This window comes from Mercenaria mercenaria, chromosome 9, assembly GCF_021730395.1.
Source record: "Mercenaria mercenaria strain notata chromosome 9, MADL_Memer_1, whole genome shotgun sequence".
NCBI classification, from domain to species: Eukaryota; Metazoa; Mollusca; class Bivalvia; order Venerida; family Veneridae; genus Mercenaria; species Mercenaria mercenaria.
The window spans coordinates 15,289,382-15,309,672 of record NC_069369.1 but is presented as its reverse complement, the minus strand read 5'-3'; the positions used below and the strand labels follow the sequence as shown (position 1 = coordinate 15,309,672).

Below are 20,291 nucleotides of genomic sequence, written 5' to 3'. Positions count from 1 at the left end.
AACATAGTGCGTTTGTGACCAGCATGGATCCAGACCAGCCTGTGCATCCACGCAGTCTGGTCAGGATCCATGCTGTTCGCTTTCAAACCCTATTGCAATTAGAGAAACTGTTAGCGAACAGTATGGATCCTGACCAGACTGCGCAGATGCGCAGGCTGGTCTGGATCCATGCTGGTCGCAAACGCACTATGTTGGTTTTCTCATGGTGCGGCTCATTCTGTTAGAAGAAAAGAACATACTGGTAATTCATCTTTACTTGTCCACACTCCTGACACCTGTCTCTGTTGCATTACTTGACGTATGTTTAACAGTGGCGGTAAAGCCCTGCAACCTGCTCGAATACTGAAAACAAAAATTGATGAATATGTTAAGTTCTGATTCATAATATCAAATCTATTTAAATAGTTTTAAGATTATTTTAATCTCAGTGGTCCACAATGGTTTACAGTGGTTCTGTATTGTAAACATTATTTTAACTACAGTAACCAAGAGCTGTCGGAGGACAGCAACGCTTGACTATTCAACAGTCTTGTCAATTGAAAAAATATAAGTCGAAAAAGGGCCATAATTTTGTAAAATTGCAAAACAGGGATATGGAACCTGTACAATGCATATCAGCTCATGACAATGGACAACTGTGTGAAGTTTCAATCCATTCCCATTAGTGGGTACTGAAATACAAACTTATATACAAAAACTTAACCAAAAAACTGCTAAGTCAGAAAAGGGGCATAATTTTGTAAAAATGCAAAGTAGAGTTATGGAACCTGTGTACTGCATGTCAGATCATGACAGTGAACAAGTGTTTGAAGTTTCAATCCATTCCCGTTAGTGGGTACTGAGATACCAGCTTACATACAAAAACTTAACCAAAAACTGCTAGTAGAAAAAGGGGCATAATTTTGTAAAAAAACAAAACAGAGTTATGGAACCTGTGCAATGTAAGTCAGTTTATCACAGTGAATAAGTGTGTGAAGTTTCAATCTATTCCCACAAGTGGTTACTGAGATATACCAGCTTACATACAAAAACTTAACCAAATCGGGATGCCGACGCATAGGCGAGTCCAATAGCTCTACCTATTCTTTGAATAGTCGAGCTAAAAACTGCTTGCTTGAGCATTGATGACTTGACTCAAGCAACTTGCTGTTTTCCTTACATTCTAGACTGCTCAAAACCCAGAATAACTTGATCATTTTGCTCAGCCCCTAGTACCTTGAGTGATCAGTGTTATACTGTATATAAAGGCAGTAAGTTAACCCTATGACCGAGTGTTGATAAAATTCCTAATAATAAGCCATAAATTTTACAATGCAAACAAAGCTGCTTTCTATTAAAACATAATGTAATGAATTTAAAAAATACTCAATAATATCTAACTAAAAGTAACTGTCACAGTTTAAACATGAAGAAAGAAGCTAAGGATGAAATAACCAATACAAAATTGGGGCTGTGAACATTAAATGCAGTGCCTTAATCTGCTAGGAGTTTAAGTAAAACAACTCTTTTATCAATACAATCCTGACAAAGATTTAAAGTCCAGAAAGGTTTCCTTCACTACAAGTAATGTATGTTAATAATAATAATCCCACATTATCCTACAGTAACAAAAGTTTCTCACTTCCACATTGATAATGAAAAATACAAATCTGGATCATCTAGATGGCTTGATGTATCATTGATACTAACTGTCTCCGTGCAGTCAAGATATTATAGGATTATTACAATAGTAGCTGATTTGGGATACTGTATTTGGCTTGAATGGAGATCACATAAGGGGCGCAAGCTATAAGTGTGATCCGGCCTGCAAAATCAACAAGAGCCGAATACATCCCACATCTAGCTACTATTACAATGACCTTTTATCATATACCTCCACCTTTTGTTTGTTGTTGTTTTGTTTTTCTACCAAGGAACATTGAGGTTTATTGATGGTTTTTACGTCTGCATTATTTATAGAACTATGTCAGGTCATGAATATCAATGAATGAACAGAAGTAGTCCAGCAACATGCGCAATGCAGGATGTAGAGTACAATTCGGAATTAGTTTTCTGCCTGTTCATAATTACTTCTAAAATATAAGCCTATCTTTACATAATTTATACAGGTTTATAATAAAGACTTTTATTGTGCAACATGAAATAATGATTTTCAGATTATTAACCTTTAGCCTGCTGGCGGCAAGTGATTCTGCCTTTGCGACCAGTGCAGACCAAGATCAGCCTGCACATCCGTTCAGGCTGATCATGGTCTGCACTGTTCGCTATTCAGTCAGTAAATTTTCAGTAAACACCCCTTCGAATAATAAATGGTATTGCCCAAATTGAATGATGGACGAGTCCATCTTAGAAATTTAGCAGGCTAAGGGTTAATATGTAAGATTTCTTGCAGGACAGACAGAGCCTTTTTCTATATTTATTCTCTACAGCTGACATACCTAATATAAATTATTAAAGATACACATGATAATGTTAACAACATACCTGACACTGAGTGGACTTTCTACGGACATTCCCATAAGAGCACATGCATCCCTGGTAAATACGTCACAAATCTCATCCCAGTAAATAGGGTCAAGAAGAAATGCATATGGTGATGTGTGTATTCCCTGTTTCATATATAATAGACTTCCCATCAGCACTTGTACCTCTGAAACAGAATTAATATAGGTATGATTCCTGGTATGAGATAGGTTTGCTTTCTCAAGAGTTTAACAATACTTTTTTATCAATTATCTTAGAATGATGTAAAATAAATCTAATTTTAAACTAGAAGGTGTTTTTGTCACAAAAACATATGTCGCCCCCCGCTAAGTATACCTTTAGCTCTGGCGGCCATTTTGTGCAGTGAAGCAGAACGTGTCTGTGATATGCACAACTAGGCTTGGTACTGATCACTCCTGTGAATTTAAGTCGAAATCCAGCCAGCAGTTTGACCTGTGAAAGCCGGACAAGATTTTTCTATCTTTAGCTCTGGCGGCCATTTTGTGAAGTGAAGCGGAACGTGTTGGCGATTTGCACAACTAGGCTTGGTACTGATCACTCCTGTGAAGTTTCGTAGAAATCTGGCCAGCAGTTTGACCTGTGAAAGCCGGACAAGATTTTTCTATCTTTAGCTCTGGCGGCCATTTTGTGCAGCGAAGCGGAACGTGTCGGCGATATGCACAACTAGGCTTGGTACTGATCACTCCTGTGAAGTTTCGTGGAAATCCGGCCAGCAGTTTGACCTCTGAAAGCCAGACAAGGTTTTTCTATTTTTAGCTCTTGCGCCCATTTTGTGCAGCGAAGCGGAACATGCTGGCGATATGCACAACTAGGCTTGGTACTGATCACTCCTGTGAAGTTTCGTGGAAATACGGCCAGCAGTTTCACCTGTGAAAGCCGGACAAGCTTAATGCGGATTGACAGACGGCGGCAAGGCAAAAACAGTATGTATCCACCACCTATGGGGGAGACATAATTCATGTTTTAACTAAATTATATCTATGATATACTTCCATAATAGTGAAAAAATACATTTAATATTTTTCACTGTGAAATCACCAGGTATATTCAATAATTCACTGAAAAACATGTAAATATGACAGTATACCTCTTGCGTGTTTGTCTGCAAATCTGGCAAAGTGTTTGGCATACTCTAGTGCCTGTGTTTGATTCTGTGGATTCAGAGAGACTAGTTCTATAAACTGTAATCTATGTAACTTAAACTCCAGGTTACTCCCCTGATTTTGTAAACTATCTCTATTTGCAGCTGTCCAACTGAAAAAAAATAAATTTGTTATATAGAATACTTAAGGTATTTTTTGCACAGTTTTTACTTTAAACTTTGATAACAAACAGCCTTATCTGCAGTCATAAGAATTTGATAATATTTTATTATACTCTGAGTGATTGTACTAGTTAATACTTAGTTCCAGAGTTACACTGTGTGTGAATATTGGCCAAAATGAAAATGTGAATAAAGACTGAATGGCTACTTTACTTTGCCTTGTTCTACAGAACTTACTAAAAGGCCTGATTGTCAAATATTTTTAACTATTGACAGGCAAGCCATTCAGTGTTTTAAAACATGGGATCAGAAAAAGTTTATTTTCTCAACTTTTGCCTTTAGTCCAGCAAACATGTTTTCAATATTGGCTGGTCATGCAGCACAAACTATGGGCCAATGATTTATAAAAGGAGTCAAGTTATATATTTTCTGTAGTACTTCTAAAAGACAATGCAGGCCAGTTTTTCTGACAAGTGTTCCGTGATATTATAATCTCAATCTCTTTTCCTCTGCAAGTATTTGACAACCTTTTTATATGAACCAATATACAACAAATTACTTTTATTGGTCAAATCAATATTTACAACTATATTAATTCTTGAATTTGAATAAAAACTAAAGAGGCAAAAGATATTGTTCACTCTTGTGTTAGAATACATATACAACATATTTCTCAAAGTACAATTAAAAAGCAAGAAGTTTTTACAAGCTTCAAAGTTAACACACACAAAAACAAGAGCTGTCTGATGACAGCGCGCTCGACTATTCGAAGAACTGATCGAAGAATGGGGTCAAAATATTTCCACGGATATTCAGACAAAAGAAATAAATAGATTAGACAAACAATGTTCCTGTATTACTATGATTTCGATAAGTCTTGCACTAAATGGCAATATATGAGGCAATTTCAAAGTCCAAAAAGGGCCATAATTCAGTCAAAATAGTTATGTACTATTGCCTACAGATGAAAATCATAATGTTAAACAAGTGTTCAAAGTTTAAAAGCCATATGTCAAATAGTTTTGACAAAACATGGACTTGTATGAAAACAGAACCAATTTCAAAGTCCAAAAAGGGCCATAATTCAGCCAAAATAGATGACAGAGTTATTTTCTCTTTCCTACAGATAGAGACTATTATACTAAACAAGTGATAAAAGTTTCAAAGCCATATGTCAAACACTTTACAAAAAATATATACTGGTACGAAAAACTTAACCAAGATTTCTGAGTCAAAAGGGGCCACAATTCAGCCAAAATCCTTGATGGAGTTATGTACTCTTGCCTATAACTGGACATAGTGATGGTAAACAGGTGTTGAAAGTTTCAAAGCTTTATCTCAAAAGACTTGGTCAAAATATGAACTGGTACGAAATATTAACCAAGATTTCTAAGTCGAAAGGGGCCATAATTCAGCCAAAATCCCTGATGGAGTTATGTACTCTTGCCTGTAACTGGCCATGGTGATGGTAAACAAGTGTTGAAAGTGTCAAAGCTTTATCTTAAAAGACTTTGTCAAAATATGAACTGGTACAAAAAACTTAACCATGATTTCTAAGTCAAAAGGGGCCATAATTCAGCCAAAATCCTTGATGGAGTTATGTGCTCTTGCCTACAACTGGCCATGATGATGGTTAACAAGTGTTGAAAGTTTCAAAGCTTTATCTTAAAAGACTTTGTCAAAATATGAACTGGTACGAAAAACTTAACCATGATTTCTAAGTCAAAAGGGGCCATAATTCAGCCAAAATCCTTGATGGAGTTATGTGCTCTTGCTTATAACTGGCCATGATGATGGTAAACAAGTGTTGAAAGTTTCAAAGCTTTATCTCAAAAGACTTTGTCAAAATGTGGACTGGTACGAAAAACTTAACCAAGGTGTGATGCCACGCCGACGCCATGGTGAGTAGGATAGCTCTACTTATTCTTTGAATAGTCGAGCTAAAAAACAAACTTAATGCATTGTCCAGCATATCTATCTGAGAACTAGACACCAGTCCACTGGGCATTCCCTTATTGCAGTATGTGCAAAAACATTTAGTAACACTTGAACAAAGGGCTGTCATAACTCCAAGAACCATGGCTCCTTTACACATGTATATCATGAATGAGTACCTATGGAAGTGTCTGCCTAATCACAGGCGCTTGAAGCTCTATCAATAAATATATACATTATACATATATACCATATCCCACCCACCTAATATACTATGAAATAGCCTTCAAGAGATCTAACCGCCATATACTTTTTACTGATTGAGCTTCAAACACCTGTGGCCTAATAATGATCCCAGAATTCAACAAAAGATTTTCTGGATGACCTGAAAAAACCCGAGACATGGCTCCTTTTACTTGTGCCTCTATTTAGAAAAGGTTTAAAAGCTGTTAGATAAACACTGTTACAAACCTAAGAGCAGGTTGAAGATTTCTACGTTTCAGTGCCCCCAGAATTCTGTGCAATTCTAGAAAAGGCTCCATTTGTGATGGGTCTAAATTCAGATCTGCCTCCTACAAAAAAAAAATAGAAATAAAATAACAGTTGAAACTTTATTATATTAAAGACAAGTATAATACTTAAGTCATGACTTGATAATTTTGAGGCATTTTTTTACATTTAAGATTTTCAGAAACCTCCTATTTAATTAATTTCCATGTATCCCCCCTTGTAGATAATCCTACCTATGAAGCCAATGATAAATTATAACTGGATTACTGCAGGTAGAACTTATCTCAATGCAAAAATATTTGTCAGAAACATGCATATTGTATGAGAACAGAAAATGTTTTAAGTCTAATAGAATAAATTCAGATCTCCTACATGTACTATAGTTTGTACCATATCACACATCATATACAAAAACAAGAAAAAAATTAAGTATTTATCATGAAAATTAACATTACAATGGAATGACTTATCACTAAGTTTTTAACCATACAGGTTCATCATTGTTCCTTGTGTGATACAGGTGTATAGGTAATGCAAGGCCAGATTATTATTTAAGTCACTAATTGATCTCTAGTACTAATCTATGATGTGACTATATTTTGAAAGATACCTAATTTCCAGATACCCACAAATTATGTACAATAAGACTGTGCCATGGTTTGTTGGTTCACTGACTGATCTGAGATAGGGTGGTTTATTTTTTTAAATATATAAACATGCTTAAGAAAATAAAGCAATGACTTTAAAGTTTGTTAAGATATCCTGCCAAAAAAATTGCATGTTCACAACTGCCCTACAGTGGCCTGCATTTGTATCAAATTTAATCAAGATCCATCAATGGGTTACCGTACTTTATGTAGGAAGTTATAATTGTTAACAAGAGGGCCAAGATGGCCCTAGGTCGCTCACCTAAGAAACACACCATAACAGTGTAAAACATGTTTGACCTAGTGATTTCATGGAAACAAATATTCTGACCAATTTTCATTAAGACTGGACTCTTGCGATAAAACAAGCATTTTCTTAGATATGACCTAGTTTTTGACCCTAGATGACCCATGTTCAAATTCGACCTAGATTTTATCAAGGCAATCATTCTGACCAAAATTCATGAAGATCAATTGAAAAATACAGCCTCTATCACATACACAAGTTTTTTCTTTGATTTGACCAAGTGACCTAGTTTTTGACCTCAGATGACCCATATTCAAATTCGACCTAGATTTCATTAAGGCAATCATCCTGACCAAATTTCATAAAAATCAATTGGAAAACAAGAGGACCATGATGGTCCTGAATCGCTCACCTCTTCCCACATGACCCAGTTTTGAGTATGAAGTCATTTTTTCTATTATTTGACATAGTGACCTAGTTTTTGAGCTCATGTGACCCAGTTTTAAACTTGACCTAGATATTATCAAGATAAAAATTCTGACCAATTTTCAAGAAGATCCATTGAAAAATATGGTCTCTAGAGAGGTCACAAGGTTTTTCTATTATTTGACCTATTGACCTAGTTTTCGAAGGTACATGACCCTGTTTTGAATTTTACCTAGATATCATCAAGGTGAACATTCTCACTAATTTTCATGAAGATCTCATGAAAAATATGGCTCTTAGAGAGGTAGCAAGGTTTTTCTATTTTTATACCTACTGGCCTAGTTTTTGACCGCACGTGACCCAGTTTCGAAACTGACCTAGATATCATCAAGGTGAACATTCAGATCAATTTTCATGAAGATCCATTGAAAAATATGGCCTCTAGAGAGGTCAAAAGATTTTTCTAGTTTTAGACCTACTGACCTAATTTTTGACCGCACGTGACCCAGTTTCAAACTTGACCTAGATATCATCAAGATGAACATTCAGACCAACTTTCATACAGATCCCATGAAAAGTATGGCCTCTAGAGAGGTCACAAGGTTTTTTTATTATTTTACCTACTGACCTAGTTTTTTAAGGCACGTGACCCTGTTTCAAACTTGACCTAGATATCATAAAGATGAACATTCAGACCAACTTTCATACAGATCCCATGAAAAATATGGCCTCTAGAGAGGTCACAAGGTTTTTCTATTATTTAACCTACTGACCTAGTTTTTGAGGGCACGTGACCCACTTTCGAACTGGACCTAGATATCATCAAGGTAAACATTCTGACCAATTTTCATGAAGATCTCATGAAATATATGGCCTCTAGAGAGGTCACAAGGTTTTTCTATTTTTAGACCTACTGACCTAGTTTTTGACTGCACGTGACCCAGTTTCGAACTAGACCTAGATATCATCAAGATGTACATTCAGATCAACTTTCATACAGATCCCATGAAAAATGTGGCCTTTAGAGAGGTCACCGTCAGACAGTATCTTAGTCACAGGCACGGGTCCAGTGTATTTTTTGTTTAATATAAAAATCCTTTTTTTCACACAAATATACTTTTTATATGTTAGTCTAATGAAAAAAAAATGATGACAAAAAATCTGGTCACAATATCATACACGACACTGTGACCGGATTTTTGTCATTTTTTTTTTTCATTTGACTAACATAGAAAGCATATTTGTGTGAAAAAAGGTGTTTTTTATATTAATAAAAAAAAAATACACTGGACCCGTGTCTGTGATCTTAGTAAGTAATTAGTAAAGGTGTTTGCCAACTTTTTTGATTGTCTCTAAAAGTTAGGAATGGATTTGAAATGTAATCCTGTATCAGGGTAGATTTCTCGGAAGCACAGAGCACCAAAAACACAGCCCCCGGGCCATGCATTTACATAGTAGGCCCACAACAAAAAGAAGCTGTAATGGAAAAATATTCCAGACAGGTTGCTTCAAACATCCAACAACATTTTAAAATACAAAACTTGCTTTAGAGGTATACCCACTTTCATTCAAAAGTCCCCCTATATAGCTAGAATATCACCATTTGCTTATGGGAAGTAACAAAAATTTTCAACGCGCCGCGGGAAGGGAAACCTCTCCAGCACCCTCCCTACCGTTCCCGAGAAAAAAGGTGGCTCCAACTTTTTTCAGCCCAGTGTGGGCCCTGCAAGGTTTTTCTATTATTTGACCTACTGACCTAGTTTTTGAAGGCACGTGACCCAGTTTCGAACTTGACCTAGATATCATCAAGATGAACGTTCTGACCAATTTTCATGAAGATCTTGTGAAATATATGGCCTCTAGAGAGGTCAGAAGGTTTTTCTATTTTTAGACCTACTGACCTAGTTTTTGATGGTACGTGACCCAATTTCGAATATGACCTAGATATCATCAAGGTGAACATTCTGACCAATTTTCATGAAGATCTTGTGAAATATATGGCCTCTAGAGAGGTCACAAGGTTTTTCTATTTTTAGACCTACTGACCTAGTTTTTGACCGCAGTTGACCCAGTTTCAAACTTGACCTAGATATCATCAAGATGAACATTCAGACCAACTTTCATACAGATCTCATGAAAAGTATGGCCTCTAGAGAGGTCACAAGGTTTTTTTATTATTTGACATACTGACCTAGTTTTTTAAGGCATGTGACCCAGTTTCAAACTTGATCTAGATATCATCAAGGTAAACATTCTGACCACTTTTTATGGAGATCCATTCACAAGTATGGCCTCTAGAGAGGTCACAAGGTTTTTCTATTTTTAGACCTACTGACCTAGTTTTTGACCGCACATGACCCTGTTTCGAACTTGACCTAGATATCATCAAGATGAACATTCAGACCAACTTTCATACAGATCCTATGAAAAATATGGCCTTTAGAGAGGTCACAAGGTTTTTCTATTATTTGACCTACTGACCTAGTTTTTGACGGCACGTGACCCACTTTCGAAAATGACCTAGATATCATAAAGATGAACATTCAGACTAACTTTCATACAGATCCCATGAAAAATATGGCCTCTAGAGAGGTCACAAGGTTTTTCTATTATTTGACCTACTGACCTAGTTTTTGAGGGCACGTGACCCACTTTCGAACTTGACCTAGATATCATCAAGATGAACGTTTTGATAAATTTTCATGAAGATCTTGTGAAATATATGGCCTCTAGAGAGGTCACAAGGTTTTTCTATTTTTAAACCTACTGACCTAGTTTTTGACAGCACGTGACCCAGTTTCGAACTTGACCTAGATATCATCAAGATGAACATTCTGACCAACTTTCATACAGATCCCATGAAAAATGTGACCTCTAGAGTGGTCACAAGCAAAAAGTTTACGGACGGACGCACACACGCACGCACGGACGACGGACACCGCGCAATCACAAAAGCTCACCTTGTCACTTTGTGACAGGTGAGCTAAAAACAGTCTCTTTCGCATACACAATGTTTTTCTTTAATTTGACCTAGTGACCTAGTTTTTGACCTCAGATAACCCATATTCAAACTCGACCTAGATTTCATCAAGGCAATCACTCTGACCAAATTTCATGAAGATCAATTGAAAACTACATCCTCTATTGCATACACAATGTTTTTCTTCGATTTGACCTAGTGACCTAGTTTTTGACCCCAGATGACCCATTTTCGAACTCGGCCTAGATCAAGGTAATCATTCTGGCTAAATTTCATGAAGATCAGTTGAAAAATACAGCCTCTATCGCATACACAAGGTTTTTCCTTAATTTGACCTAGTGACCTAGTTTTTGACCCCAGATGACCCATTTTCGAACTCGGCCTAGATTTCATCAAGGTTATCATTCTGACCAAAATTCATGAAGATCAATTGAAAAATACCGCCTCTATCGTATAAACAAGGTTTTTCTTTGATTTGACCTAGTGACCTAGTTTTTGACCCGAGATGACCCAATTTCGAACTTGGCCTAGATTTCATCAAGGCAATCATTCTGACCATTATTTATGAAGATCAATTGAAAAATACAGCCTCTTTTGCATACACAAGGTTTTTCTTTGATTTGACCTAGTGACCTAGATTTTAACCCGAGATGACCCATTTTCGAACTCGGCCTAGATTTCATCAAGGCAATCATTCTGACCATTATTCATGAAGATCAATTGAAAAATACAGCCTCTTTTGCATACACAAGGTTTTTCTTTGATTTGACCTAGTGACCTAGTTTTTAACCTCAGATGACCCATTTTCGAACTCGGCCTAGATTTCATCAAGGTTATCATTCTGACCAATATTCATGAAGAATAATTGAACAAAAGGACCATGATGGTCCTGAATCGCTCACCTCTTCCCACATGACCCAGTTTTGAGTATGACGTCGTTTTTTCTATTATTTGATATAGTGACCTAGTTTTTGAGCTCATGTGACCCAGTTTTGAACTTGACCTAGATATTATCAAGATAAAAATTCTGACCAATTTTCATGAAGATCCATTGAAAAATATGGTCTCTAGGTTTTTCTATTATTTGACCTATTGACCTAGTTTTCGAAGGTACGTGACCCTGTTTTTAACTTTACCTAGATATCATCAAGGTGAACATTCTCACTAATTTTCATGAAGATCTAATGAAAAATATGGCCTCTAGAGAGGTCACAAGGTTTTTCTATTTTTATACCTACTGGCCTAGTTTTTGACCGCACATGACCCAGTTTCAAACTTGACCTAGATATCATCAAGGTGAACATTCTGACCAATTTTTATGGAGATCTATTCACAAGTATGGCCTCTAGAGAGGTCACAAGGTTTTTCTATTTTTAGACCTACTGACCTAGTTTTTGACCGCACATGACCCTGTTTCGAACTTGACCTAGATATCATCAAGATGAACATTCAGACCAACTTTCATACAGATCCAATGAAAAATATGGCCTTTAGAGAGGTCACAAGGTTTTTCTATTATTTGACCTATTGACTTAGTTTTTGATGGCACGTGACCCACTTTCGAACTTGACCTAGATATCATCAAGGTGAACGTTCTGACCAATTTTCATGAAGATGTCATGAAATATATGGCCTCTAGAGAGGTCACAAGGTTTTTCTATTTTTAGACCTACTGACCTAGTTTTTGACAGCACGCGACCCAGTTTCGAACTTGATCTAGATATCATTAAGATGAACATTCAGACCAACTTTCATACAGATCCCATGAAAAATATGGCCTTTAGAGAGGTCACAAGGTTTTTCTATTATTTGACCTACTGACCTAGATTTTGATGGCACGTGACCCAGTTTCGAACTTGACCTAGATATCATCAAGGTGAACGTTCTGACCAATTTTCATGAAGATCTTATGAAATATACGACCTCTAGAGAGGTCACAAGGTTTTTCTATTTTTAGACCTACTGACATAGTTTTTGAAGGCACGTGACCCAGTTTCGAACTTGACCTAGATATCATCAAGATGAACATTCTGATTAACTTTCATGAAGATCCCATGAAAAATGTGACCTCTAGAGTGGTCACAAGGTTTTTCTATTATTTGACCTACTGACCTAGTTTTTGATGGCACGTGACCCAGTTTCGAACTTGACCTAGATATCATCAAGATGAACATTCAGACCAACTTTCATACAGATCCCATGAAAAATATGGCCTTTAGAGGGGTCACAAGGTTTTTCTATTATTTGACCTACTGACCTAGTTTTTGATGGCACGTGACCGAGTTTCGAACTTGACCTAGATATCATCAAGGTGAACGTTCTGACCAATTTTCATGAAGATCTTGTGAAATATATGGCCTCTAAAGAGGTCACAAGGTTTTTCTATTTTTAGACCTACTGACCTAGTTTTTGAAGGCACGTGACCCAGTTTCGAACTTGACCTAGATATCATCAAGATGAACATTCTGACCAACTTTCATAAAGATCCCATGAAAAATGTGACCTCTAGAGTGGTCACAAGGTTTTTCTATTTTTAGACCTACTGACCTAGTTTTTGACCGCACGTGACCCAGTTTCGAACTTGACCTAGATATCATCAAGATGAACATTCTGATTAACTTTCATGAAGATCCCATGAAAAATGTGACCTTTAGAGTGGTCACAAGGTTTTTCTATTTTTAGACCTACTGACCTAGTTTTTGACCGCACGTGACCCAGTTTCGAACTTAACCTAGATATCATCAAGGTGAACATTCTGATTAACTTTCATGAAGATCCCATGAAAAATGTGACCTCTAGAGTGGTCACAAGGTTTTTCTATTTTTAGACCTACTGACCTAGTTTTTGACCGCACGTGACCCAGTTTCGAACTTGGCCTAGATATCATCAAGATGAACATTCTGATTAACTTTCATGAAGATCCCATGAAAAATGTGACCTCTAGAGTGGTCACAAGGTTTTTCTATTTTTAAACCTACTGACCTAGTTTTTGACCGCACGTGACCCAGTTTCGAACTTGACCTAGATATCATCAAGATGAACATTCTGACCAATTTTCATAAAGATCCCATGAAAAATGTGACCTCTAGAGTGGTCACAAGCAAAAGTTTACGGACGGACGGACGCACGCACGGACTGACGACGGACACCGCGCGATCACAAAAGCTCACCTTGTCACTTTGTGACAGGTGAGCTAAAAATACAGCCTCTATCGCATACACAAGGTTTTTCTTTGATTTGACCTAGTGACCTAGTTTTTGACCCGAGATGACCCATTTTCGAACTCGGCCTAGATTTCATCAAGGCAATCATTCTGACCAATATTCATGAAGATCATTTGAAAAATACAGCCTCTATCGCATACACAAGGTTTTTCTTTGATTTGACCTAGTGACCTAGTTTTTGACCCCAGATGACCCATTTTCGAACTCGGCCTAGATTTCATCAAGGTTATCATTCTGACCAATATTCATGAAGATCAATTGAAAAATACAGCCTCTATCGCATACACAAGGTTTTTCTTTGATTTGACCTAGTGACCTAGTTTTTGACCCGAGATGACCCATTTTCGAACTCGGCCTAGATTTCATCAAGGTTATCATTCTGACCAATATTCATGAAGATTAATTGAAAAATACAGCCTCTATCGCATACACAAGCTAAATGTTGACAGACGACAGACGACGGACGACGGTCATCGAGCGATCAGAAAAACTCACCTGAGCATTGCTCAGGTGAGCTAAAAATATTAAAGCGCAATGACTCTGCAGTTACTGAAGAGATTCTGAGGACAGTTGTGCATGCACCACTGCCGTACAGTGATCTATATTTGCAGTAAATTTCATGAAGATCCATCAATGGATGACTTTGTAATTTGGGAATTTATGAATTGTAAAACAATTAAAGGACATTAAGTCTGCAGTTACGAAACAGATCCTAATGAAAGTTGCGCATGCATCACTGCCCTAACGTGATCTATATCAGTATCCAATTTCATGAAGATCCATCAGTGGACTACATGTAATGTGTGAATTTATGGATTACAAAATAATTAAAGGACAATAACTCTGAAGTTACTGAAGTGATCCTGACAAATTTGCACATGCACCGCCATCTTATAGAAATCTACATTTTTGAAGGTTCATGAAGATCTATCAATAGGTTACTTAAATACATTCAAAAATCCTTTTTTTAAACCAAAATCAAGGAGAAAAAACTCTGCTTTTACTGCACCAAGGGGGATAATACTAAATGTGTGTGCGTGTGTGTATTCGGGTTTAACATCCTTTTCAACAATTTTTCAGTCATATAAACGATGGTTTCTACTTGTAGCAGTGAGCACAATGCCCAACTTTATAGTGCTGCCTCACTGGAATATCACGCCGTAGACACGTGGCATGATACTGCACCCAGTCACATGATACTGACACTGGGCTGACCAGTCCTAGCACTATCCTCTTAATGCTGAGCGCCAAGCAAGGAAGCTACTCGATCGAACGGGATCAAACCAGCGACCTCCCGCACTCGAAGCGAACGCTCTACCACTAGGCTTCAGATACTAAATGTGAGCAAAGGTCAAGTGCTAATTAATAATTATGAGACTTGGTGATTCTAACTAAAATAGTTTTAAAATTATAAGCATTTTCAATCTTGGACAGACGCAAGCATGGACGAACAACGCCAAATCTATATACCTCCACCTTTGGCAGGGGATAACAAACAGCAGTTATTTAATGAAACACTGTTGACAACAGGTATTGTGACAAAATCAGATATTAACCTCATTGAGAGCTTCTGCTATATCCAGTTTCCCTTGCCTTAGAAAGTGCTCACAAATTATTTCATTAAGGAGTAGCTGTGTTTCTTCATTCTCAAACGAACTCTCCGTAAATACTGCACTGAACTCGGATACAAAATTCTGAAAGTTACAAGAAGTTTCATAAAGACTACATGTATGACAGTTTCATTGAAGTTTCATAAATGTATCATTTTGTTACACAAACAATGTAATTTTCGCACAATTTCTACAACGGTATATAATTCTTTCTGGCAAAAAAGGGTTATAGGTGTTGGCCTACTTACACACTTGCAGGTGATAACAAGAGCTGTCGCAGGAGATTATGCACTAAACTATTTCCTACTGGAATGTGAAATATGGCAAATCTGAGGAAGCTGGAGCTATCACTGAGCCTTAAATGACTCTCATAAGGACAGTGATATTGAACAATTGTTCATGTCTGAGTAAAATGTATTTAATAATAACAGAGGTAGAGAGTAAAAATGTCAAACCATTAACTAAGTATAAAACTATTAAAAAGGGACATAATTCATGAATACTTCTACATGAGTAATATACCATAGGTTACATCACGTGGCTAGTAATATGGAACAACTGTTTCAAGTTTGAATCAAATCCATTTAGTAAAAATTGAGATAGAGCAAAAGTGCATCATAACTTTAACCTGAAATCAGAAAGTCAAAAGGGAACATAAATATGGGACTTGATGCTATCACCTAGTCTTATAATCCCAAAGATACATATGAAGTTTCAATTCAATATCTGCATTAGTTTTGGAGACAGTAACTTGCAAAAAATACTTTAACCAGGATTTTCTGAGTCCAAAAGGGGGCATAATTTGGCCAAAATACATATCAGAGTTATGGGATTTGGCCAAATGAGGTTGGTCACTGACCTAGAAACAGAAAACAAGAGGGCCATGATGACCCTATACATTGCTCACCAGAGTTGATCTGGCCTACTGACCTAGTTTTTGACCCCACATGACCAAGAGTTAAACTTGACCTAAAGATCATCAAGACAAACATTCAGACTATGTTTCATAAAGATTTGGTTACAACTGTGGCCTCTAAAAGTGTTCACAAGCTTTTCAATTGATCTGACCTACTGACCTAGTTTTTGATCCAAAATGACCCAGATTCAAACCTGACCTAGAGATCATCAATACTAACATACTGATCAAGTTTCATAAAGATTGGGTCACAAATGTGGTCTCTAGAGTGTTCACAAGCTATTTCTTTGATCTGATGTACTGACCTAGTTTTTGACCCCACATGACCCAGTTTCAAACTTGACCTAGAGATCACCAAGACAAACATTCTGACTAAGTTTCATAAAGATTAGGTCACAAATGTGGTCTCTAGAGTGTTCACAAGCTTTTCCACTGATCTGACCTACTGACCTAGTTTTTGAACCCACATGACCCAGTTTCAAACTTGACCTAGAGATAATCAAGACTAACGTTCTGACTACATTTCATAAAGATTGGGTCAAAAATGTGGTCTCTAGAGTGTTCACAAGCTTTTCCATTGATCTGACCTACTGACCTAGTTTTTGATCCCACATGACCCAGTTTTTATCTTGGCCTAGAGATCATCAAGACTAATGTTCTGACTAGGTTTCATAAAGATTAGGTAAAAAATGTGGTCTCTAGTGTGTTTACAAGCTTTTCCTTGATCTGACCTACTGACCTAGTTTTTGTCCCCACATGACCCAGTTTCAAACTTGACATAAAGATTAGGTCACAAATGTGGTCTCTAGAGTGTTCACAAGCTTTTCCACTGATCTGACCTACTGACCTAGTTCTTGAACCCACATGACCCAGTTTCGAACCTGACTTAGAGATTATCAAGACAAACATTCTGACCATGTTTCATAAAGATTGGGTCAAAAATGTGGTCTCTAGAGTGTTCACAAGCTTTTCCTTTGATCTGACCTACTGACCTAGTTTTTGACCCCACATGACTCAGTTTCGAACTTGACCTAGAGATCATCAAGTCAAACATTCTGACCAAGTTTCATAAAGATTAGGTCAAAAATGTGGTCTCTAGAGTGTTCACAAGGCAAATGTTGACGGACGACGCACGACACAAGACGGACGACGCACGCCGACACACGCCGGACAATGACAGGTCACAATAGCTTACCTCGAGCACTTTGTGCTCTGGTGAGCTAAAAATAAGTTACAAAGCTACAATTTATGCCTTTAATGATAGCTATACATACTGTATGTACTTGATACTTGCATGCAAAACTTTAACCAAGGTGTGACACCCTACACCAGTGTGAGTAGAATAAATCAGACTATTCTTTGAACAGTCAAGCTAATAATGGTAGTTGCCTACTACCAGTAGCTGGAATATCTTTATTAAAGGAAATAATTGTTACCCTGTCGATAGTTTTCCCGACTTTGGAGACTGTACTGTGAAGATCTTTGTGTTCTTGTCCCATCCTACTTGTTGCTTCCTGTACTCTGTGTAGGGCCTGGGTCATTACCAGCGATTGTGTAACCTGAACTTCCCCATCAGCTGGACCTGGAAAATACTCTGTCTTTAATCATCACACACAAACTATCTGTTTGGTCTGAACAATATTTTCACTTAAATCATTACACACACATTATCTACTGTAGTTGCAAAATATTCTTCCTTAAATCATCACACACAAACTATCTGCTGTTTGTTTGTTTTTTGGGTTTAACACCATTTTTCAACAGTATTTCAGTTATGTAATGGCGGGCAGTTAACCTAACCAGTGTTCCTGGATTCTATACCAGTACAAACCTGTTCTCCGCAAGTAACTGCCAACCTCCCCACATGAATCAGAGGTGGAGGACGAATGATTTCAGACACAATGTCTTTCATCAATTTGTCACGGAGAACATACACCCCGCCCGGGGATCGAACTCACAACCCCGAGATCCGTAGATCTGCGCTCTCCCTATTGGGCTAAGCGGGCGTAGCTATTAAACCCGTTTACCTTATTTTTATGCAAGATATAGTGTTTTAAAAAAATCTTGGGGTAAGATTTAGAGTATCAGCTGGAATTTTTGAAACAGCTTTTTGCAGAATTTTGGACTTAAAGAATACTCATTACATGGGGAATGATGTAAAACAAGAGCTGTCGTGGACAGCGCGCTCGACTATTCTCAGTGCTTGATAGTATAATATAAGCAATGAGTAAAACTTTAACATTACAGTAAGCATATCCTAAGTCGAAAAGGGGCCATAATTAAGTCAAAATGCTTGATAGAGTTGCCTCCTCCTTTTTACAGACTGGGGTCATGATGGTAAACAAGTATGCAAAATATGAAAGCAATATCTCAATGGACTTTGAAAATATTTGGGGTGGTACGCAAACTTTACCATTTATTCTAAGTCGAAAAGGGGCCATAATTCAGTCAAAATGCTTGATAGAGTTGCCTCCTCCTTTTTACAGACTGGGGTCATGATGGTAAACAAGTATGCAAAATATGAAAGCAATATCTCAATGGACTTTGAAAATATTTGGGGTGGTACGCAAACTTTAACATTTATTCTAAGTAGAAAAGGGGCCATAATTCAGTCAAAATGCTTGATAGAGTTGCCTCCTCCTTTTTACAGACTGGGGTCATGATGGTAAACAAGTATGCAAAATATGAAAGCAATATCTCAATGGACTTTGAAAATTTTTGGGGTGGTACGCAAACTTTAATATTTGTGTGACGCCCACGCTCACGCCGGGGCGAGTAGGATAGCTCCCCTATATAGATTCTTCGAATAGTCGAGCTAAAAAAGAAAATGAATATTCACTTCCATGGTCTTTATCCATAAACAAGAAAATTATAGCCATTTTCTCTATCACTCCACAAGCCTGCTCACAGTCAGATGTTTTATGTTGAGTTAGAAATAATAAATTTGAAGAAAACATTCTTCTTCTCCTAGTAAAGTCTCTTCATTTCTCTCTAAATCAGCTTGAGGGAGGTGACTTCTCCCAAAAAAGCTCTGGTTGTAGCACTGTGGTGCATACTTAAAATCAGCCACTGACAAAAACAGCCTAAATAAGTGTTACTTCTCGCAAGTTTTCTTTATATGAAACATTAAAAAGAAAATTGTATGGTCTGTACCCAACTTTTTTATCCTGTACCCACATATACTGAAGTATTTGGGTACACATACCCACTTTACAAAGTCAATGGGAATGCTGCTGTACCCCATTTTTTTTTTGGCATGGTTGGGTACATTGTACCCCAAACTCATTGCGATCATTTGTGTATTTAAAAATGCTGTATCCAAAGTCATACAAATCAAGAAATAAGAATAAAAAGAAATAATATTTGTGACATTTTATACGGCGAATGAGTACAACACACACAAATATTTGTACAATTAATTTTAAATAATCAAATGTATGCATTTTTAAAAAAAAAATCGTTGACAAATATTTATTTTCATTATATATTATATAACATGCTGAAGTGAGTTCAAATCCCTGCTAGGGATGAGTTTCGCGCAAACAATTATATCATAGAAAGAAACTGAAAGTGAAATATCTCCTATTCTACAAAGTTTATTGTTTATATCAACAATTCCTCGATACTCATGATTTTCCCATGGACTGGAAACAAGCAAATACAGTACCAATTTTCAAAAAGGGTGATAGAACTAAACAGTCAAATTATAGACCAGTTAGTATAACTGCAGTCATGTCAAACATGTTAGAACATAATTATACTTAGTAGTTTCACAGATAATCATTTGGCCAGTAACAATATTCTACATGAAAACCAACATAGTTTTAGATCCCATAGGTCCTGCGAAACCCAACTATCACTTACAACAAATGATATCACGAACAACATGAATGAAGGCCTGCAGGTGGATATGACGATATTAGATTTTGTAAAAGCCTTCGATTATGTGAGAGAATGTCTTATCATGGCATTCAAGAGGATACTTTATTCTGGGTGAACAATTTGGAAATTTACTGCTGTCATTAGA

General features: G+C 37.0%; 1 protein-coding gene across 3 annotated transcripts in view; it reads right to left on the bottom strand.

Annotated features, from left to right (window-relative positions):
* The window catches only part of LOC123546545 (E3 ubiquitin-protein ligase RMND5A-like), a 34,351-nt gene that overhangs the window by 9,057 nt on the left and 5,003 nt on the right, over positions 1-20,291 (bottom strand). For all 3 annotated transcript variants that reach the window (XM_045332910.2, XM_045332911.2, XM_053550878.1), the window contains exons 2-7: positions 17,701-17,846; positions 15,295-15,432; positions 6,176-6,276; positions 3,593-3,759; positions 2,485-2,650; positions 240-342 (exon numbers count right to left, since the gene is read on the bottom strand). In XM_045332910.2, the coding sequence (XP_045188845.2) occupies positions 240-342; positions 2,485-2,650; positions 3,593-3,759; positions 6,176-6,276; positions 15,295-15,432; positions 17,701-17,846 (821 nt within the window). The remainder of the gene's footprint in view (positions 1-239; positions 343-2,484; positions 2,651-3,592; positions 3,760-6,175; positions 6,277-15,294; positions 15,433-17,700; positions 17,847-20,291) is intronic.